Source organism: Branchiostoma lanceolatum, chromosome 8 (genome assembly GCF_035083965.1).
Source record: "Branchiostoma lanceolatum isolate klBraLanc5 chromosome 8, klBraLanc5.hap2, whole genome shotgun sequence".
In the NCBI taxonomy this organism is placed as follows: Eukaryota; Metazoa; Chordata; class Leptocardii; order Amphioxiformes; family Branchiostomatidae; genus Branchiostoma; species Branchiostoma lanceolatum.
Genome location: NC_089729.1, coordinates 17,422,789 through 17,447,031, shown reverse-complemented (window position 1 = coordinate 17,447,031; position 24,243 = coordinate 17,422,789). Strand labels below are relative to the sequence as shown.

The 24,243-nt window shown below is 38.1% G+C and overlaps 1 protein-coding gene and 1 long non-coding RNA gene across 8 annotated transcripts in view; one reads left to right on the top strand and one right to left on the bottom strand.

The window, feature by feature from the left end:
* Positions 1–24,243, top strand: part of LOC136439940 (sodium/calcium exchanger 3-like) — a 65,528-nt gene that overhangs the window by 28,397 nt on the left and 12,888 nt on the right. For 3 of the 7 annotated variants that reach the window (XM_066435616.1, XM_066435620.1, XM_066435618.1), the window contains exons 2-5: positions 11,010–11,835; positions 16,151–16,219; positions 17,414–17,443; positions 22,905–23,149. In XM_066435616.1, the coding sequence (XP_066291713.1) occupies positions 11,103–11,835; positions 16,151–16,219; positions 17,414–17,443; positions 22,905–23,149 (1,077 nt within the window). In that variant the 5' untranslated portion in view covers positions 11,010–11,102. Of the gene's footprint in view, positions 1–10,124; positions 10,263–11,009; positions 11,836–16,150; positions 16,220–17,413; positions 17,444–22,904; positions 23,150–24,243 lie in introns of those variants that run through there. The other 4 variants (XM_066435617.1, XM_066435621.1, XM_066435622.1 and 1 more) reach the window with 4 other exon arrangements.
* Positions 1,219–5,166, bottom strand: LOC136440099 (uncharacterized). The gene is made up of 2 exons (XR_010756618.1): positions 3,907–5,166; positions 1,219–2,195 (listed from the first exon to the last, which is right to left on the bottom strand). It is a non-coding gene; the product is annotated as an uncharacterized lncRNA (long non-coding RNA).

The following is a 24,243-nucleotide window of genomic DNA, read 5'->3' as shown; positions in this document are numbered from 1 at the left end:
TACTTAACAGATGCCATGTATTGAATATTCTTTATACTTGTACCAGACTCTCTGTCTTTTAGGATCCATTGTCAAAGTCAAGAAATATGGGTGACTAGAAAGGAAGATTCTCCATTTTTGTGTCTTCTTTTAGTACTTGAATGCTGTCCGAAAAAAAAGTTTGTTATAATTAGTGGAGTGTCGCTTAATGTTTTCTTTAAAACGTGGCATGAAAAATCAAGATCATAATAATTGTATTCTCATGTACTGTTTGGAATTATAGGCTTATTTTTCCTCAGGCAGAACAATGTTTTTTTACGACATAAATATAATATCTTTTTTGAAGTTGAAATCATTCAGCTACAACGCTGTAGTACTGATCAGGTGCTTTATCATTCGTTATTCATGGGATGATATATCACTGAGTAATATTATCATTTCCAGCATATGTCAGTTAACGTTACAGGCAAGGCATGCTGTCAGGCAACTTGCCAACATGGAAGGATTCGAGCATACGTTGTCTTGTACACTCAGCCAATATATATGCCAGGCCACTTGTCAACACGCCATCATATCCTGTATTCAACGGGAATGTCAATGTCAAATTGATATTGGTGATTCTACAGAATAGGCTTGATGTGTTCATCTTGATTGATGGTTAGTTTCAGAAAGGTGGCAAAGACATATAGGCAGAGAAGTAGGGGGCTTACAGAAGAAGAACTTTATTGCACGACAATTGTACATGGTACAAAGTATGGCAAGAATTCCTAAACATAATACAAAATAGAAGTATAGAACTAGACTGGCCGTCATTTGCTTTAAGAGCAAATTCAGCATGTTTCGCCCATACTCCTCCTCATGCAAGAAGTGGGCTGTCCCAAAATAACTCCTGGGCACATAGAAATATTACCTGCATGTTGGAAGGCAACATTTGCGAGAGCATCATACTTTGCCAATCTCCCTCCCGATGCATAAATTGACTGTTCCAGAATCACCCGTGCAAAAACAAAAATTTCAAACTCTTCATATCTTTTTAAACTTGGTGTCATCTGATAGGTATTTGTGAAAGAAACAGAATGTTTTTTGTTTCAACAAAATCGGACATACCGTTAGCGAGTTACGGCCATTCAAAGGTCTGAGAATTAGTCCTCAAATTCTCTGGAATCCGTAAAAAAACGTTAAAATGTAATATCTTAAAACTGTCATAACTCAGTAATAATTCACAATAGAAGCACCAAATAAGCTGCATTCTCTTTATTTACAATGATATTAACAAGTCCTTAAAGCTTGTAGCTTTGCCTTCATCGTTTCTTTAGATTTCTCATCTCAAAATATCACCAAAAGTGGGAAAAAATGGACATGGGCACAGGACATCTTAAATATGCAAGATTGCGATATCTCTGTAACCGTACAATATACAAGGAAACAACTTGGCATACATGGGTTCTGTAACATGCTGAATCTAAATATGGCGGCCATAAAATCTATATATCTGCTTCAGAAATTATGAATTATGATGAATAATTGATTTCCTGAGGTAATAAGATGTGCATCCGCTAATTAAATATGCAACTTGCATATCTTCCTTATACTTGAAGATACACCAAAAGAAAAAAACGTGGTACACAGAGGTTTAGACACATGCTGATTCCAATTTTAGCCTCAAAAATATAATCTGATCCAGAAATATTGAACTACATGTATTACCCAATGCTATATATTTACATTTGTACACACTGATATCATTCTTTGTACAATCTGCAATATTGGTCCGACAATTCAATATCCAGCATTCATTTCATTTCTTCCCCTTTTTTCACTGCAGGAATTTCGTTTCTTGTTGCAGGGCAGTTGAGTGGCAAAGTACATGTATTTATTGTATTGTATTGTACATGTATTATATTTCAATTTTACGGGAATCAGACAACTGGATCATGGAACAGGTGGCCATTGCTTCCCTGGTCTGGAACTATTTCTACAGTTGAATCAACTACAAAAGCTAAATCTACTTTTTGTATGGTTTCTCTATCCAGCTGAGATAACCAAGACACACATGCTGATCACTACAAGGGTAGAAGTTACTGAAGTTCTCTTTCGTTATGTACCAAAACTACAGTTATTTACGGCAAATAGAAATTATATCTAGTCTCGTCTTCTAGTTCACTGGCAGTTCTGTTGGTTCTTCATCACTTTCCTCCTCTTCACTCTCTTCATTCCTGTGTCAAAAGAGAAAACGTCTGTTGAAATTCAAACTTTATAATACATGCACATGGCAGACACAAATTTCAAACAATGTATGATGAGATAAATATGAAACTTGGATACTTAGGTACTTTATTTCCTCCATTAGCTACCATACATTTATACTAAGTAGTACTGGTAATTGCATACAATAATAAAGGCTATCATTCATTATAAATGTAACAACTTAATAAACTTAACAGACCAGCATAGTTCTGTCAAGTGAGGTTTATACTTCTACTCATAAAATAAACAAGAGTTCCACGACCTCATATCTCCATGAACAATTCTATTCATGCAAATGACTTACACATTTGGATAATATATTCTTGGTCATAAACACCTTTATCTAACTTACATGTTGCAATATTGACAGTCCTATAATTTTCCAATTAGACGAATTATCGTGTTTTGCATTAATTATGCAAATTAGGAACTTTATTTGCATAATTGGTATCTGTTGATGCTCCACTTTCCATAAACTTCATATGTTACATGTATTTGAGTCTGATAATGGAAAACACTGTAAATATGGATTTTCCTCATTAGCTATGCAAATTAAGTCACAATTAGCATAATTTGCACTTCATTATGTATTTCTCTGTCTAAGCTATCTGTTTATTAAGTATCATATTGACAGTCCTATAATTTTCCAATTAAATGAGATATGGTGTTTTGCATTGATTATGCAAATTAGGAATTTATTTGCATAATTGGTATCTGTTGATGACCCACTTTCCATAAACTACATAAGCTACATGTATTTGAGTCTGATAATGGAAAACACTGCAAATATAGATTTTCCTCATTAGCTATGCAAATTAAGTCCCAATTAGCATAATTTGCACTTCATAGTGTATATCTCTATCTAAGCTACCTGCATACTAAATATCATGGAAATCCGTTGTTCCTTCGTTCAGTTATTCTCCTTAGAAGATTTTCACAAAAACGCCCTTGTAGTTTCAGAGGAAGCTGCTAGGGGGCCCAAACCTACACCACTTCTTTATTACATCACAAGCTATCTGCCACCCAAAAATCAAGACCACAGCACGTCCAGGTCAAAAGATACAAAAATTGCAGTTCTGCTGCAGTACCAAGGTCACATACCAGGGGGCCAAAAATCGACCTTAAATTTCGGCTTCACAACACCCGCCCACATCCCAAATATCATTGTGATCCATCAAGAGGTTCTTGAGTTATGCTGACGGGAGTGGTGCGGAAACACAAACATACACACATACATACATACACACATACACACACACACACACACAGACAGACACACCCAAAACAATATCTCCATTTTTCATGGAGATAATTACAACGGAAACTACGACTCGAGTAGAGGGCAGCTGGGCATCCCCGCCGCCCCCCTCCCCCTAGCAGTGACGTCAGAAGGTGAGGATAGCAAGTACAGTTTTCTGCATTTTAAGTTTAGATTACGGCACTAGCAAAAAAAAACAGGAACCAAATGCATCCATAGGGCGTTGAAAATGATTTATAGTAATCATACATGCAACCACTGGCACGAAAATCCACGTATTAAAACGGCAAATTCAAATTATTTGAGCTACCATGCGGCATACAAAAACAACAGTGTTTACCGATAATCATGCGGCCAAATTTGACATAAAAATAACCCAAAACCCACATTAAACTACGTAAAGACTTGGAAAAAGACATTACCTGGCATTTGGGTAATAGAAGTGTCCGTATTTTGGCCCGATGCCGACGTAATCGGCTCCGAACTACAGCGGTCTGTAGCGCCCGGGCCGCCGTCCACCATCTTGCTTCCTTCCCAAAACTGGCTCGCGATTACGGAGCCCACCATGGCTCGAATATATGCGAATTTGGTACCAAAATAACAACAATCTCTTGAATTTTCCAACGATACCAATGTCGAAATTTTTTTTAAAGGGGTACCTCCCTCCGGAATTTCGATTTGAAAAATCAAAATGTGAATATTTTCACCAATGAAAGTCGCACAAGCTGACCACTTACATCATTTTGTAGATCGTAATGCTGGCTACAAATTGGCGACTAGTTTTCTTGTTTACGAGTGACGTAACGATCCGTATTTGGATCGGCGCGAAGCCGGCCCTCCCCAAGTGCGTGACCGGGAAGCGGGTGCACCTGCTCCCGCGGGCGAAATGCGCGTAACCCGATGGGCGATTTCTCGCTTATGGTTGACGGTATTTTAGTAAATCCTTCACAGATATTGAGTTAAGAACCTTCTTTAACTACTGGTATAAAATTATAAGCGATTTTTGACCGTTATGTATCAGATCGTACGCCTTGAATTTGGCGCATTTTTCGGTTTTGACGGGGCCGGAGAACAAATTTCGGGATCTGCGCCACCCCTACTACACTGCGAGACGCCAAGAGCTTCTTACTGCAAAGGCTTGCGTGTTTACCTGCAACATGACCTCAGGTGACCTAAATAGAACAGTGTTCTTTGGCCAGTAGCAAATGGAACGCGGGGATCCTTAGATAGAACATGGATTCCTTGGTCAGCAGCAAATAGAACATGGAACGTGGATACCACTTTTGGCCTGTTTTTGGTCTGAAAATGGGTCCAAAAGTCCCCAAAATGAAGCATTCTGAAGTGATGTACACCAGAATTGTGATTGAAATCCTGTAGGGACATGTTCAAGGCACCCTTGTACCGAATTTCAGGTCACTTGCTAGCAATACCAGGGCACAGGAGCCCAAAATATAAAAATTGTCTAAAAATGCCCCAAAAAACCTCCATAAAATGGATTTTAAGGCCTGTTTCAAAACAATTAAAAAAGGGTCTGGGGGTATTTGCCATCTTAACCTCCACACCAAATTTCAGGTCGGTTGGTTAAGAAATGGCGGAGTAGTAGCCATTTGAAGATTTGTCAGGAGGAGAAGAAGAACCAGACAAATACAATATGTTGAGCCCATACTTATGGGCTCAACATAATAAAACTTAACATCCTAATTACTAATACAATAAGAGCTAGCATACATTTTTGATATTGTGTTATGATGGAATGACAACCCTTATTATTGCAATTTTTGGTCTTATGGCCTTAACCCTCTCTCCGCTGACTTCTGCTAAAAGCAGAATGAATTTAGTGCATGGGTGCATCCTTAGTAGGTAAGAGGTTAAAGAATATTGATATTGTAGCATATTTGCCCGGATAATTAAATGGTGATAATGCAGACAATTCTATATCAACACCGCGCAGTTACGAGATCCAAATTCAATAATTTCATACTTGGTGCCAGGCTGTCTGCCATTCCAATACCTACATGTACATCTGTTTGTCTATACTGTAGGCATTGGAAAAAGAACCAATTTTTATCTCCATGAAAAATGGAGATATTGTTTTTGGCGTGTCTGTGTCTGTGTGTGCTTCCGGACTATTGTAGTCAGTATAACTCAAGAACCTCTGGATGGATTACGATGATATTTGGTATGTGGGCGAGTGTTGTGAAGCCAAAATTCAAGGTCGATTTTGGGCTTCCTAGTATGTGACCTTGGTACTGCAGCAGAACTTCAATTTCTGTATATTTTGACCTGGACGTGCTATGGTCTTGATTTTTGGGTGGCAGATAGCTTGTGATGTAATTAAGAAGTGGTGTAGGTTTGGGCCCCCTAGCAGCTTGTTCTGGAATTGCAGGGGCATTATTGTGGAAACCTTCTAAGGAGAATAACTGAACAAAGGAACAACGGATATCCATGATATTTATTAAAATTGTTTTTCTCCATATTCCTTTGAGAAGGGAGTGACATCAGTGTTCTGAAATCCCTGATTCATTTCTTGGCAGTGGAATTGGGTTTCCAAAGCCTCCTTCAGATGAATTTCTCTGGCAATCTATCACTGTGATGTTAAAATTGCACCATGTGTAAAGTTACACTCTGTCGTTGGCACTTTGACAACACGTCGATGTGACAACCCCTGTAGGAAGACTGCTTCGGTGTCTTGTTATCAACCTTGCATAAAACAACACTATAACAGCCATTCTTCTCAAGCTTGTAGGATTGGAAGTTCAGCCCATTGCAATAACCACAGCCCATAACATGTACATGTACTGACAAGATATGGCATGAATCACGGGGAAGTCCTGAGCAAGCATTCCGTTGATTGGACAAAGAGGAAGATGTGCAAAACAAATGGGAGGATGGTGGAAAGTAGACAAGCTCACATACATTCTGGGACCAGATTTAGAAGAAATTTTGCAAGAAAGACTTTCGGGGCAGCAAATCCATTAACCAAATGGATGGGATAGCTGATATCTAAAGTCACTTATGGGCATGAGATCACTATTATTGCGAGTCAAGTGATTACAGCAGTGGTCATTTGGGACAGTGGCCTACCCAGTACAATTACATGTAGAGTACAAGGTGATAGCTAAGGGATGGCCCAGGAAGCAGTACAGGATGGGAGAGTATGTGAAAAAGGAATTCTTGTATTGTAACCAAGGTTTAAAATGAATTTGTACAAGAATGTTGACAGTCGAAGTTCGAAAAGAAAAATCTTCACTGTCTCCGAAGCAGTACAGGATGGGAGAGTGTGTGAAAAAGGAAAATTTGTATTGACTATTGTAACCGAGGTTTAAGACGAATTCGTACAGTCAAAGTTTGAAAAGAAAAATCTTCACTCCGACATTTCACATGACACTCTTCTTCCACTGTGAATCTTTCAGGGCTGTTCTGAACAAAATAAAGAGAAGAATTTTGTTCCTTGCACTTTAAAGATTTGCAGTTAATAACCTTAAAGTCACAGCCATTAATGAAAAGGTCTCACTTACATGATGTGACAAAATAAGTCAGTTACTAAATATACCTCTGAGGTGGGATTATACAAATTGATGTATTCTCACTTTGACATTAAACATCCTGTTTTGAAAAGTTGAATGGATTTAACATCAACTACCTGGATCACTGGAGATTACTGACATGAGAGGATCTGACAGTTGATAATGGCATATTCTGTCAAGCTGGTACAAGCTTACAAGGGGTGATCCATAAGTTCTGATATGGCATCACCCAGGAATAAGGTGCACATCTCACATTTCGGGCCACGACTATAAAGTATAAAGCCTGTTATGAATGTCTATCAAAATTCAAATCATTGTGATCGTTACTTGCAGATGACATCCAGTATCATTAGGTTAGATGAGAGAGAAGGAAAAAAAATGAATTGAGGTGTGCGGGTCAACTTGCTCTGCTGAAAGTCAGATGCCCACTTCTTTCCAGTTGAAATACAGAGAGAATACTCATAAAATATTTTGACAATTCTTCGTAGATTTTATGTCATGAGGAAAACGACCCAGGCCACACAGGTCTCATCACAGTTCACCCTTGTTTTTCTCACCATTAGGCCACACCAATTTAATTTCTTGGTTAACGGAGTTTTTTTTTTTAATTTAGCAAAAAAAATCTTGAAAACAGTCTTCAAGGCTGGGGTGAAAGCTTGCACCTGACCCTGTTCACTCCCTGAAATTGTTTGCACGGAAGTACAAACTTTCCTCTGAGATTCTGTTTTCATGTTGATTTTGGAATTTAGCATTTTTTCAAAAAACCCATTTACCAAGAAATTAAATTGGTGTGGCCTTACCCTCCTGGTATTCAACTGGAACGTAATGACCACAATGATTTGAAAGTTGATGGATGTTTGGAAAAAGCTAAGAATCATACAGTATATTATTAATCAGGCCCGAAATTGAGGTGTGGGCCTTACTTCTGGGTGCGGCCGAGAATCTTTAAAAGCCCCTTGTAATATGAAAGGACATGCATCTATATTGATAATTATCCATCTCAGTGTTGGTACATCAGTTTAACCCCAGGAGTGTTTTCTGGCTGGAAAGAACAGATACTGTAATGATGGCATCTTTGTACAGTCAGCTGACAGTTTAGTTTCCCCTTTAATGATAAAGATCTGTTTGGTTGGGCACCTCCTTTGCACAGGCTCACAGTGACAATAACTTAGACAAGTCAAATCATTTTTCTGCAGAGATCTTTTGAGATCAACCAATAATTCAAGTATCAAAGTATGTGTGCAAATGGAAATACATATCTCAGCACAGAGAGGCTCCACAACAGTTGACAGGAAAGGTTACATGAACTGTTGACCTGACACTCACTTTCAGCCCTCTTTGATCCTTCCCCATGTATGTCTGCATTACAATCTCTGATGTTTTCATGTCTGCTTATGATTAGATCATGGACAGCCCTGATACAGCTTGTGGCGATTTGCAGTTGTTTTCATGGTATACATGTCATCATCGTCATGGATTTGTAGAAAACGGATGGCCGCCATGGAGTGATAAATCCTACATTATCTTATCACCTTCTCCCAGATTGTCACGGCGCGTTGTGGCCCGGAGCTGGGTGTCTTCCTGCCCGTGACAGGAATAACCTTAACTATCTTGGCCAACCTCCAAAATCCTCAGCATTCAGGGCACTACTTGAATGTCCTTCATATGCTACAACCTATCGACCCCTCCATACAATTTCATACCTCATTTCAATTTGTCTGTATCTTCTTAAACACTAAGAGGAATGCTTGGTAGACACTCACTCGCCTTTTCTAAATGCTCTGTAATTCATCACCTTCCATCTAAAACACAGTTACGAACATATAATACATGTTTTATAACCTGAAGAATCTATGGCTATTCAACATGTTATGCACATTTTGGTTTATGTAGCATGCTATAATTTGGAATACTTTTATATATTATTAAGTAGTGTGCTGGAACATCCCCCCATCATTATTACTTGGATTAAAGTGACACTAGAATGATATACGATAAACAGTTTAACTGCGCATCCCAGATAAAAGTTTTTATTGGGTTAAGAAGTACTGTTGGAATCACTCCAAGGGATAGTCACTGCTACTCCTTCCTTGATATATGCCGTATGTGCTGCTAGCAGTAGATAGCGATCTCAGGTCAGATTTAAGGCCAATGACTACAGTCTTGATCGTGTGTCCAAGAGGCCCTTCTGAACTGTGGGGATTTTCTGAAGTTGAGATTGAGAGGTGATATCTCATGACCAATGAGAGTGTGTCTTCCATAAGTGAATTATCAAGAACTTGAGGCTAAAAACAGTGGATAGGGAAACCTGTTACAGTAACTGCGTATTATTTTTTTATCAAAGACATCAAATTTTTAAAGCTCTAGACCTAAGATTTGCCGATGAACTCTTGTTAGTCGGACTCTGCAATGATACCACAATTTAGGTCTTCCTTTGTACATTTTTAACAAGAGGTCAGTATTCTAATAAGTTTTAGAGAAGTAGGGCAAAACAGGTGCCTCATAAAGTCCTCCAAAGATCACCCTAGATTAGTTAAAACAGGAATCCCTGAATGAAAGTAATGTTTACTTAGTAAGTAAAGTTTATTGCTCAACAAGTGTAACAGGTACAATGTATGGCAAGTTCGTAGGTAGCACAAAATGTCAAAACATGACGCTATGATGACGTACATCATAGGGCTGAATTAAACCATGCGAGACCATGATAGGCAACGAGGACTGGCGTGATGACGCAGCCGCACTGCAGAGTCAAAATATGAGCTGACATGAATGTTCGTTAATTATATGTCTTTGCTTATTAACAATGCTATTGAATTCTACAAAACTTAAGTCTAAACACTAGGGTATACAATAAGAGTAATACAGAATACATATGTGGAAGTAATGATACACAGGAAACATCAATTGTTTGCATCAGAGATCAATCTATTTCTTTTTAGAAAAGAGGTAGATATGTATTGGCCTATGTACAAGGAAACTGCGTCAGGACATGACATAAGTTGGTCTGCAACTCTTGCTTCATTGCTCTCCATGGCATTAATCGGGGCGGGCCCTAGGGCTTGATTGATGCGTAGGAGACTATTACCGTAAAACCACCTGTGGCAGTGTTGTGACGACAGTAGCTAGGCGAGATGGGCGGAGGCAGGCAGTCAATAGACGGTCACAACTGTGACCGGTTGTGTATTCAGGAGTGCTGTTGCTGATATTGTTTTCACAGTGGGAGAAATGGTACAAGACCATGGCACAGTAAGGTAAAATAGGAGGGTTTGAATTTTGTATATTAAGTGTACCTTTGTCAGTTTAACCTGTGTAACTCACTCAAAGTCTTTACAGGAAGTGTGTAATGCTAATAGCAGTTGGGTTAATTAATATTTGAACATGCTCTGAATTTGTGTCACTCGTTATAAGCCTTTTCTTTTTTTGTGATCGGCAGTAGTTACAGTAAAAAACAGAGAAGGAAATGGCATTGCCCACTGTCGCTTTGTATATTGTAATAGGTCAATTTTGTTGTCTCACCCTTAGTTAAACATCACATGCATGTGTATACCTAAAGTTTACATTGCAAAATAGAGACAATTGCTGTCAACAAAAGAAGGCATACTTGTACAATACTAAAGGTGAAACATTCTAGCAGGTTGAATCCTATTGTCTAGGTTCATTATTACCACATGAGTGCCTTTACATGTACTCCACCCTGAGGCAATCAACTATGCTGACGCCATAACAACAGGTGCCACAGTGACAGTACGAATACAAACAAAGCCTGTTTCTCGCTTGTAATTATTCCCTGGGTATTCTACAACATGTTCTACCAGTCTGGTAAACCACCAAAGGAAATAGGTCAGGTGCCCTAACAGGTAAATGAAGTCTCGAGAAAGAAAAACAACAAATTGTAATAGATGAAGTTATTTTGAGCCGATACAATAGTTTTTTCTAAGTTTTGGGACAATTAGATTTCTCTTCAGTTTTCTAATGTTGTCTTTCTTTTCTCTTTACAGACCAAGAACTCGTGAAAAGAAGGCAGCTACTGGAGCCAAGGTTGTGGACGAATCTTTATTTACATAGAAAAGTACGAGCATAAACTATTGACCATGGCAAATACAACAATATCATCACTCTTGAACCAAACCACGGCGGCACCTGAGACTTGCGTTAATGTTGCCAACTATTTTTGCTCAGACAAGGGTATTATCCTACCTATATTTGTCGAAGCAACATGGCCTATTGGACTTCGAGCCTTTCTGTACCTTTTTGCCATGTTGTACTGCTTCATGGGAGTGGCCATCATTGCCGATGTCTTCATGTGTTCCATCGAGGTCATCACCAGCAAGACGAAAACGATAAGTATGGTCAAACCGGGAACGGACATTGTAGAAGAGGTGGAGGTCAGGATATGGAACGACACGGTGGCGAACTTGACTCTCATGGCTCTCGGCTCCAGCGCGCCGGAGATTCTCCTATCCATCGTCGGGATCATAAAAACTGGGTTCAAATCCGAGGAGCTCGGCCCCAGTACCATCGTCGGCTCCGCTGCCTTCAACTTGTTAGTCATCACAGGGGTGTGCGTTTCCTCGATACCAACGGGCGAGATACGCAGGATTAAGGCGGTCAAGGTGTTTGCGGTCACAGCTTTCTTCTCCATATTTGCGTACGCGTGGTTGTACATCGTGCTGGTGCTGAACACCAAGGATGTGATGGACCTGTGGGAAGCTATAGTCACCTTCATGTTCTTCCCCATCCTGGTCATCCTGGCTTACATCGCTGACAAGGACTACTGCTCCAGGAGGGTGGATGTGGAGAAGGAAACTGACCACTTAGAACTTGGTAAGTCAACCACCGATGTTTTCCTAAGGGTTAATCTCTATTCATTTGATTCCTGGCAGTCTGATAGCAACTGGAATTGAAAACTTTTGCAGTCTAAAAGGACTTGGGATGGCAGTATTTGTCTGTTTTCTGTGCATAAGATATGACAGATATAGATTCTGAATTATCTTACATAGCTTTGAGCCTTAGATTGCCAGTTACTTTCCTCTAACAAAGATAATGAAATGCTCGTCCTGTTCAGACAATTTTGCAAGGAAAAAGTTGGGATCGAACCCGGGGCTCCTAGTTCCAGAGGCAAGATCGCTAACCACTGGACTACGCATGCTAGCAACCTGAGAACTTGTGCCTTTGAAACCAACCCAAAGCAAAGATATTTACTGTGCTAGTGAACCAGAAAATTACCTTTAGGACCCAAGAGGCATGCAGAACTAGTACTTCTGAAGTCAGATCTTCTGGGTAAATATGAATACTGAAAGGAAAAGCCTGGGGGAATACGAAATGTTAATATGGACAGGAATTGTTCATTCACTTTAACATTAGCTCATTGTTTGTTTATTACGTTAACATGGGTCATCTTAATACATACTAAATGCATATTCAATGAACATCAACAAACTTAACAATAGGAGATAAATGAATGTCTGAAATTGAATGGAGTAAGATTATTCATGCCTTTACACTTCAACTCATTTCTATGTGCTGGATGGATAACAAATCTAAGAATTATAATGTGCTAATGGTAGCATAATCATTGCAATTAGCCATCAAGTGCAGAGTGTTAATTTGATTAATTAAGATTATAGCGCCACTGTCAGTGGGGTTCAACAGAGAAAAAAACACACTCTCTAGCAGTTTCTCTAAACATGACTTTACGTCTCCTTAGAACACTACCTAAGAGTCATGTAAAAAGTAATGTTGTGGATCGATGGTAGCCTGTGTACCATCCTCCTTAGTAACCACTGGCTCAATCTTTTGGCTTCCTTAAATCATGTGGTTTAATAGTAAAAGAAAAGATTGAGCCAATGATTACTACAGAGGATGGTACCCAGGCTACTTTCCAAGCAGAGCATGGGTTTCAGCTGGTTTTTGACGTGTTTTAGGCGTTTTTGTCAGGCTTTCTTCTTTGTCATCTTTTTTTTGCTTAGGTCGGCTATACAGAAAAAAGATGACAAAGTAGAAGGCCTGACAAAAACGCCTAAAGACACGTCAAAACCAGCCGAAACCCATGCTCTGCTTGGAGAGTAACCCATGCTAGACCAAGGAGGCCAAGGAAACCATATTTTCAACAGTTTCCTCTTTCCTGTGGTTCTGATTGCAAACCCAATCCTGTAATTTCCTCTCGCCCTCCCTCCTACCATGCCCTCCCCTATCATCAACCCTCCCATGGTCACACTAATCCCATCACCCCCCCTTCATCATCATTAGTCCTGCCCACAGACAGATGTAATCAGTTTCCCCTGGAGTCCGCCCATCCCCCGAGATTATCCCATCTTCCTAATTCTCCCTTTGGTCCCATTTTTCTCCTGCTGATCTCCGCTTATGAAGGATCTCTTCCCTCCTAGGAATGATAAATTTCCTTTGTTCGTTGGGTTGATAAATGTGTGGCTCACAAACAGGATTTAGTAACAGTGGGCTATTCATGGGGGGAAAAGAGTAAATCTACTGATGCCCCTAGCATACACAAGTAGATAACGTTAGATTTAATGTTTAGCATGCACTTCCTCCAAAACTAAATTGTGAGGCTTATGAGTTAGAAACATGTAAATATTGTTGAAGACTTTGAATTGCTTCGTAAATAAAATTAGCCTGATTATATCACAATTATCTGTTCGCTTAGCAACATCATTACTCTGGTAAAATTCTCTATAATTCAATGTTCTGAAAATATTTCTTATGCCAAGTTTATGTTGATGTCATTGATGTCTTGGAAGAGAATTCGGATGAAGACTGTGGATTGAATATTCATGTGTAGAATTACTTGAGGATTTGCTTTCCATGCTGTCATTTCCAACAGGAAGTTGTTTGTAACCAAATTTAATAAGAGTTATCTAATGATATTAACACAAAACTTGATCCATTCCAGTCCTACAAAAAAATTATTCCAGACTGCAACACCTGCTGTGATGCCTTGGTTACCTGGCATATTGGAATGATTAAGCTAATGTATTGAAATTCAATATAGATAATGTAGTATGTCATTGACCTTCTACTTCACAATCCACAAAACCACGTTTGCCTGAAAGATAATGATAAGTTTCTATGTGACATCATCATTTTGAAAATGTTGAACAAACTCACATTAAGATTTTGCTGACTACCATTTTTTCAGAGGGTAGGAAAATTGTCCATAAGATTCATGTGTATTTTAACCTCCTTGGTATAAACAATGTTTAAAAAAAACTGTGCCTGTCAAAAGTCCATTTTTACGAAAGAAATTACCTCAAGAACTATTTCCTGGTTGACATACTTACAGTTTACAAAAAAAATCATATCTCTTTTTACCTGTGTGATATTGTGTCTTCATCAAAAATCAATAAAAGAGCAACGAGCTATATCAATAATGGAGGGATAAACCAATATCTCTGGATGTGAGATGACCTGTATTTTGAGTGCAACATCATCTGTCATCATTTCCATCAGTGGGCGCTGTGACATGATGAGCCCAACAACTTTACATGGTCGCACCACCCTTTCTAAATTATGTATGCTGGAACATTTTCCAACCAATTTGAGAAGAACTTATTAGGCCATAAAATTGGTTTGAAGGATGACCCAATTGAATTGCTGGTAATTTTTTCAGAGATGTCATCTCTTTTGCGTAGGTGATGAATTGACTAAGGTAGACTGGGGCGGGTCTAGAAGTTGAAGCTTTTTGAGTAGAATTCTGTGGCATAAAGGATATGTCTTTACAGAGGTTTTTATTAAAGAAATTGTTATGAAAAACATGCTTCATAAGAATTCTAATTCAAACTGTTCAATGAGACACACTCTCCTTGCTGTTTTTGTAAGAAGTTAAAATTTGTGCATAAAATGCACCTAGTATCTAGCATAGCTTGCATTATGACAATTTTCAACAAGTAATTTTGAAGATTATAAGAAAAATGCCATGCAGCTGTAAACCTGAATTTAGATTTTTAAAAAATGAGAAAAAGTAGAAGAAAATGGACATGGAAAATTGATATCAACTTAGGGCTTTGTGACAAAATAGAAACCTGAAAAAAACCCAACCTGAACCAATTGTCTCGTACAGAGTTGACTACATTTGATGAACCTCAGTTAAAGCAGGGATTCTGAAGTGAAAAATGACGGACATAATTTACACGTCTGAGATATAAGAAATCAATATCCATCAACTTTGAAGAATTGTCCGTGGGACACATTCCTCGGCTGCGTGACTGCTCCCAATTTTTGATGGGTGGGTCAAGCGGTGTGCAGTGGGGTAATTACAACAACATCAATATTTCATAGGAAGCACTTGCTGGGATTACTTCAGGCTAATGAAACGGTTTGTCCGTTACACGTAGTAACGTGAGTGGGCGGTTATGACATCCATTCCGCAGCCATCAGTAGAATCAATGCATGATTATGGCGGACAAAAAGTGAGAAGATGGGAAGGCATAATAGTAATACAGATCTCTGTCATATTTTATTTGTGAAAAATTGTAGTAGGTAATGACATTCATAATTACTTGATATCTAAATATTCACATATTTCCTTTTTTCTTATGATTTACACATCGATATGCAAATTCCGCTTCTTGTTTATTTACATTTAAGTTTGGTTCATTGTTTTGATTCTCCATCATTATGTTTTGACTTAATATTTCTAGTCTATTACGTTATCGTTATTTCAGTTATTATCTAGTAATCAGGATTTCTGTTGTTTGATGAATAGTTATATTTTCAAGTCAATCTTTATTCCTGTATTATTTGTTATTATTTGACATTTTTAGTATGTATTACTATGTAAGGGGTTGAACCCCCCAGGAATCTTAAAAATATGTATTTCTGGTAAAACAAATAAACAAACATAAACAAACAAACATATTCGAAATATTAGTATTCAAAATCAAGGTGCAAGTAAGGTGTGTAGCTGTTATCCTTAACAATTCGAAGATTTCTTAAGGTTCTGAGTTAAAGATTGTCCAGTGCAGTGAACGTGGACATGAAGAATCTAGATCTGACTTATCTGATCATGAGTCTAATGTGATGTTGTTTGTAAAGACTGCATGGGAGGAGTTTATTGGTAACATATGAATGATGGAATACAAAAATACCAACAGACCAACTGTACTTTTGCAACAACAAATTGTAGGAATGGGAGGGAGCCAACACGATCAGCCAAGGCTGCAGTTTAGCAATTCATCGTACATTTCTCACGAAGGTATGTGAAACAAATCAGTATGGTGGCTTGACATGACCGTTTGGGCATAAAACTGTGTGGTCCTGTAACGTTCTGTACGTGTTTGACACTAATACGTGTACATGTACGGTGTTGGTGTCCGAGGATGGTTCCGTGACCGCTGCAAGTGATCAGTGGCCTCTTTCTGTCAAAATTTTGTCTTGAATAATTGGTGCATCTGCCATTTTGGTGTCACCTTCATGCGGTGATTATATGGTACTATGGTCATGAGAATAGGCTGGGTGGCATAATCCTAGATTGTCAATTTATCATTGATTGAACAATTTGTAGTAACTCTTCATAACTGAACTAGTATGGTACTGGTGTCCTATGAAGCAAAGATTTTAGATCTGCATCAAAGTTTAATGCACTCATCATACTAACATGATCTAATAACCTTAGGCCATACCAATTTAATTTCTTGGATAACGGATTTTTATTGTCCAAAAAAAAATTTTAGAAAAAAATTTTAGAAAATTTTTTTTTTTCATGAATTTTTTTCATGAATTTTTTTTGGAAAATAAAAATCCGTTAACCAAGAAATTAGATTGGTCTGGCCTTAGGCCATCGTATAACTTTGTAGGGTTTAAAGTTTGTTGCACTCCTGACAGTGATTAAAGTTAATAAAAGTGACCCGGGCGTCTTGAAAAGACCATAGGGGTGGCACCCATCTCCATTTGACAGTGAATAGTTTAGAAAAATGTTCTCAAGAAGGTATCAGTTTCTAACTCACCATCTCCTTTAACCCTCCTAGCGTTATAGGCCAATAAAGCTACTTGGCCATGACATTGGGAGGGTTACTGTAAAAATGGTCAACATTTAGTTTCTTCCAGTTTACAATTCATTTTATAATGACAATAAATATAACACTGCTGTAAAAGTCCCGAAGTTAACTAAATTACTGATAACAACTGTAATATCCTGATAAACAGGGATAAGAAACAAAATAGAGAATTATAACTTTAAAACATAATTTGCTTGCAAATTGTTAAATGCCATTTCATTTACTCAAGCTTATTACATTCTGTCCGATCCCATCATTTTCCAGGTATTTTGCAAATATTACATCATCATTATTCTTGACATTTTTCACAGTTGTAGTAACTTACTAAATGCTAATTGTACTAACTCTACATTCATTCCTTTCTGCTTCTTTTCTGCCTTCCCTTCTATCAGAGGAAAGTCAATCTGGTACAGTGCTAGCAGGTTAGTACCTTGAACCTTGATCTGTTTTCCACTCATTTCTAAGTCGTGTTGCGTCGTGTGATAATCTATATATTAACCGTACCAGCATGCTAATGTTACAGCCCCATTTGTTATCTATGCAACATGTGTAGCCAAGAACACTAAAATGTACACTGGGGCATTCAGGGCTCCAATGTGTTTTAGCCTCTTCAAATCATACTTGGAGACTTTTGACTCTGTGACGATCACCGAATACAGATCTCTTGACTGTTAAGTCCGTGGCTTTGGCTTGCAGGCATAAATCAGCATTCTGGGGGTTAATATATGAGTTTTGCAAAGAATGCACAGTTAGTCACTTGTAGAATGTAAATTGCACCATTTTGGACTATTACAGCAATCCCCCCCTCTACTTAATAAATGGTAATGTTTAACCATTTGAATGAGGCTAGTGGTTCATTGGTAATGTGTGTCAATGGCAGCTGACACTACAATTTTTTCCTAATAATCACTGAAATTGAATCTACACTAAGTCTTAATGCTTTTATGATATATGTATATAGCATGACTGTTTGATACAGAAAAATTGTGAAACTAAAACATGACTCCTTATTCTCAGTAAATTAGAATGTCAGACACTGTTTGCAGCTATAGATCAATATGTAAATTTACCCTGCCTGATGTACTTAAGGGCTTAGTATACTCTAGCCAGGGGTGTCTTCTGGCCTGTCACACTTGTTCTTAAAGGCAACCAAAGAAATATTAGGGACAAAGAAATGGAAATAAAAAAGACGCTAAAATCTTTCTTCTAGTGGCATTTGCTAACACTGTCTAGCACATTTCTGTAATTACTTCATACTTTGAGCATCTTCAAAAACCGTGCAAAAACATGCCATACGATGATCCCCTTAGTTTCGCAAGCCTACAAAAACCCCGGCGACGATTTTCAGTGAGTTCTCACATCACAACGAATTCATATTTTTGTATCATTGATGTCACTATACATTGTGATAGTGTTGTTCGAACTAATCATGAACAGAAATGACTAAATGAATTGACTTCAAAATCCGATTTTTTGGCCCTGATATTGCTTGGGTTGCCTTTAAATGATGCATTCAGTCCTGTACTGCTAATGCTTGAGGTGTTATGGAATTTCTCTAGATTACAAAAGGTGACAACAAGACATGCAATAGGCAAGTTGTGGCTCGGTTTGAATTTCCGAGCTGCAGGCTTTGACGCACTTGCTCATGCTACCTGACGTCAGGTGGTGTTGAAAAGAACTGCTCCATTTTCAAACACACATTCAGTCGCCTTCACAGTACGTGTCACATGAAATGAAATTTTCGATAGTAACAAGACCTCCCTTCTGAATGAAATCAACGTCGGATTATTAGAGATAATCAGATTCAGTTCAAAATTCTTCTGGTAGATTTGAGCGAGAAAAAATAAACACAGTTGTCCACTGTTGCAGAGAGAACGTTTAAGTCAATCCACCCGTTTTCATACCTGCAATACTGAAAGGGTAAAGAAAAGTTTATTGATTTGAATTCGAGATGTACATCTGATCGCTCAGGACTGAAGATTCTACAGCAAGAATGCAGGGTGTGAGCTGACTATAAATAAGTAAATTGTTTGTTTTCACTGAGCTTAAAGGACAGAGGATGCTGACGCAGTTCATGCATGCCCGTCTTGCTATTCAGACTCAGTCAGGTGCAAAGTCATGCTTCGGATACAATGACACCTTCAAGAAACATAATACTTGTTATGCCTGGAAGACAGGTTTTAAAAGAACATTTCAAAAGCATTGTGTAGGTGTGACAAATGGGTATCTTGAGCTTCAGAGCTTAGTCTACCTCTTTTTTAAAACATGGCCTGCAAGCACATGCGACCATTTAACACTCCGGAACTTTGCACATTCAACCTTTTGAGTGGAAAATCATCGTAACCCCTTGATTTTTACAAAGTGTGAAAGCCAAAACTTTTATCAAACCAGCTGTCAGCAGAATGACATGTATCTGAAGTTTCTATAATTTATTGCTTCTCATTGTTCTGCAATAAAATAAACCATGATTGATTGATGCAATAAACCTGAATTTAAAATGAAATTTTAGTTGATAGATGCTGTTGTAGCATCCTGTTTTATTAAAGATCTGACAAAGTTGGTCATGCAGACAAATGATAAACAACATGACAGACCAGAATACTGTAAAATGCAGAAATGTTTGCGGTAGATTTAGATTCGCGGTTTTTGCGGTGAATTCTTAACCGCGAACTGAAAACCACCGCGAAAAAAGCCGTTCCGTCGTGTAACTATACTATAATTGTTTCAAACGCGAACTCAAAACCACTTCGAACGCTCCATTTTCTTCCTACCGCGAAATCAAATCCCCGCAAACTTTTCTGCCTTTACAGTTACTGTAGTTGAACCAGTGTGAAACCACTCAGCCAGTGTGCGACTTGTGCCCGAGTCCCTACAATTTATGTTCTAAGACTTGATGTTCGTGCCAAGAAAATGAAGTCCTATACTTTCCCCATGTCAATGTCTAAGAACATGTAAAGGATCTTGTGGCAGTTGAAACTGGTCTGATGCCATCTTGCTGGCTATGGAAATAGGCGGCAGGGAATGATGGACAACCTCAACTTTTCACCACTGACTTGATCTGATTACTTTTGAGAATGCCGCAGGAAGAAAGAAGACGCAGCAATATCAGGAGCACTGCATTTTTACTGGAGCTCCGTGGGTGACAAGTCTATCAAACACTGCCAAAAACGAGACTGTACATTTTGACATTTTGCACATTATGTTAATGTGAGAAAAGTTAAGAAGCAGGGATTTCCGAAAATGAATGACATTGCCTATAGAATATATTACAACCCAGAGGTTGCTTTTCGTAATATAGAATTTCTAAATCATTATTTTCTAATTCTTATTTCATTTTGATTTTCATATCTGACAGATTCATTGTGACATGGTTTCCTGGTTTGTGCTGTTAATGTGTGTCATCTTTTTTTGGAACCAAAAATTTCATTGACAGAATATGTATCATCATGATGGTACATTTTATTTTATTAAATTATATGTGTTCCTCAATACCTCATTTTATGTCTACAGCCATTGTCATCGTCAGTTGTTGATACATTTTCCAAAAAGATTACAAAATGGATTGTTATATATCTAGCAGTCATGTTCAAAGGCCCTAGGGTACATAACGTTAGTAATCTTCCTATGCTTGCTCATTTTCTACCCGTCCAAACCGACATGTATATTTTACAACAAGCAATAATAGCGTTCCCCAGCAAGTCATTCATCATCCCTGCCAGAGTTTTCCGTCTCCTCTACGGACGAACAAGTTCAGCACTGGAGGCAAAACATACGTGTTGCCATAGCAACCATGGCTACAAATTATGTGACATCATTGTGTTTAGTCTCATTGATCTAAGTCTGAAATTTACAATATAATGGGGACTGTCATGAAAAATGTTGCTCAAGAAAGCTACATTATAAAAAAACATAACATTATGATTTGTAGTTCTTTGTCAGTTCAGCTTGTCATTCATCATACAAAATGCTGTTTTAGCAATTTCTTTCCTAATCATATACATATTATATGCCTTGTATGGAAATTCATTGTATTGTCACATTACCATCCTCTGGTGTTGACATGAAGAATACTAATGGCAGAAGGCAGCTGAAAAGTAACAGAAAATAGTATGGAAATTATCTTGGTCCATTTTATCAATTTTAGGATGATTGAATTATGGAAATATCTCGTCTGGCAATCTAATCTCACACCTGCAAAATATTTTCTACTTTGAGTGTAACCTAATAAGCTTAGCTGTAAAAAACCTTTTTGATAATCAATAGTTTCCAAGACATGAACACTATTCAGGGAATATAATTCCCATACTAATTATTAGACCATCCAAGGTTCCAACTTTACACAGTAAATCCTATACATGTATACTTTTTATATTCTAATCAGTGGCATTTGTTTTTAAATTTTAAAAATCAGGAAAAACAGGTGAGGAATATTATGACAAATAGTTTCCAAGCTGGCATTTTTGATAATGGCACAGTAATTTACCTAGACTGTCTCACCTTTAAGTCAGTGTGACTACGCATGTGTCAGTTCCCTAGTGCTGGTCATGGCCTTTAAATGCCAGACAAATAAATCTCACTGCGGCCGTGACCTTAACAGAACTCAAGCTCATGGTCGTTAGCCCCAAACAACGTCATCGCTGTCTACTCGAACCATCGTTGCGTGACTATCTCCTCCGACGCATTGTCTAACACTTTCATTCTGTCAAGGTGTTATATGAGGCTAGCATAAATTATTTAGGACAATTCATGTAACTTTCAAAGCGGCATTGCAGTTGCTATAGTGCAAGCATACAAACAGATCTGGTACATTAGCAGTGCTAAGCTGTTACATTTGCCAATTCTTTTGTTTACATACTTCAACTGCATTGTTTGATCACTATATATACATAATTATGATCCCTTGCACTTTGTCAAGGAGAAACATTGTTCAAAGCATTAAAATTTCATACACAGTACCTATTGAAACAGAAGTGTTTGTCTATCAAAAACTGATACTGCCTTTACAACTGAACAGTTGTTAAAGTCAATTCCTTATTGATATTGCATGTGCTAGCAAATATGATAAAAAGGCTTCCTATTTGAAATTTTCTTCATTTATTGTCTCTAACCCTTTCCATCTCTGTAATATTTGCTGTCACACCATTAGTTCATCGATCAGTACATGTACATGATGTTTGTGTACATCAGTAAATAGGACTAATTCTACACAGTCACATGTTAGGCCACACCAATTTAATTTCTTTGTTAACGGATTTTTATTTTCCAAAAAAAAAGATTTTAGAAAAAAAAATCATGAAAACAGAAAGCTGGGCCAGCCTTCTGTTTTCATGATTTTTTTTCTAAACTTTTTTGGGGAAATAAAAATCCGTTAACAAAGAAATTAAATTAGTGTGGCCTAAGGAATACATGAAAGGAGATAGTCTGTGTCACTTTATCAAGCCTGACTCCATAAGCAGAGTCAATTTTACTGCAAATACTGACTTAAAAGCATTTTTTATCAATTTGTATCATTTATGGCATGGAAATTAGTACTGTCCAAGGTGCTGATAAATCAATTTGTTGGTTGCTATGGCTTCAATGGAGCTAATATTGTCTCTGTCATTCTTCTACATTCTGATAAGCTAATTTATCAACTTGTGTTAAACGACATTTTCACATCATAGATATCACCCATTGACATGTGACTAGATTTGATATATTGTACATGATGTACTTAAATCATGTAGGTTGTAGCCTGATTGAATCACGCTTAAGCCTTATAGCGGCCGCCCGACATCGGTCCGCACCTCTGCGGGGAGGGGCCATAAAAGCTCCGGACAGCGGGAGTTTGCGTTATACAGACTAGTTCTGTTGTAACCAATGAATGATTTCTCTGCTTCCCAGAGTATTCAGGTGCAGTTACTGAACTGAAGCCCGGCCATGTGAACAAGCAGTCCGTGTCCGAGTTCGTCAAGGAGATCAGCAAGTATTCCGGCGGCAAGCTGTCTCCGGAGGAGGCGGCCAAGCTGGCGGCCCTGAAGATACAGGAGAACGAGAAGCACGACAGAAGCTGGTATCGCGTGAACGCTACGCGATGGCTGGTTGGAGGACGGAAAGTCTCCGTGAACGTGAACAACAGTCTCAAGGAAGTGAGTATCATATAACAGCTCCAGGAGGGGGGAGGGGTGGACAAAAATTTCTGTTACACTAGAACATACAAACATATAAAAACAACTTGTACAGGCCTCTCAACAATTGTAGATCTTACATTGTCACAGAAAGTTGTAGAAAATTAACAGTCAAGGGCAGGAATGTGAAACTACTGTTTGATTCAATACATACATGTACATGTATCCTATATCTAAATGGAATCTGGCAATTAATACTTTTACCCCAAGGAATGAGTTAATTTCTTAATGATATTGGGAATGAGTGTGTGTGTGTGTGTGAAACTCTACGTAAAGCAAAATTGCCTCTTGTGCTTTCTGATAGTTTTTAAATCGATTCTTACAACAACACTAATGAATTCATTTGTGTATGTGCTGCCAGGAGAATACAGACAATATTTTTGCTTCATAGTTGACACAGCTAAGATAATGATGATTTGCTACTAATAATGAGACTACTCATTATGCGCACATGCATTAAGATGTTTCTAATAATAGTCTGAGGTATTTTTTTGAAAAGATTGATGAGTAGAGATGCATTGGTTAGTTAGGAATGCTGGAGTGGTTTTGGCTCAGTAATAGACAATATTACTAACAGGTAATACCCAGTATTTGCCAATGATACCAGCCAAATATTGCTTTGGATCATCATCATCAGACAACATCATTCCAATATTTTTCTTTCACAAATTTGAAATGCTTGAATGTGATATTATATCTCGTGATATGGCCTTTGCATGCCCACCTATTGATATCCCAAAGATGAAAATTGGAGGGACAACTGAAACAAATTATTTCAGTTGACAATCCTTAGGACAGAATTAAGATAATTACATTGTACAGTAATTGCAAATTGTGGAGGGTTTTTTTCATTTGCCTAGTTGTCACAATAATGGCCAAAAGGAGGTCAAAATAAAACCTTCTTGGCTTCGCAACTAATATCTATTAAAAGACTATGTCCTTGCCTATTGGTGAAATACCCATTTGTGCATGTCCAAACAACGCAAAACTGTGGTGTTTTGGCATGTACTTGGCAGTAGTACCTCTATCAAGAGTGAACTGTTGCAAGAAGATAT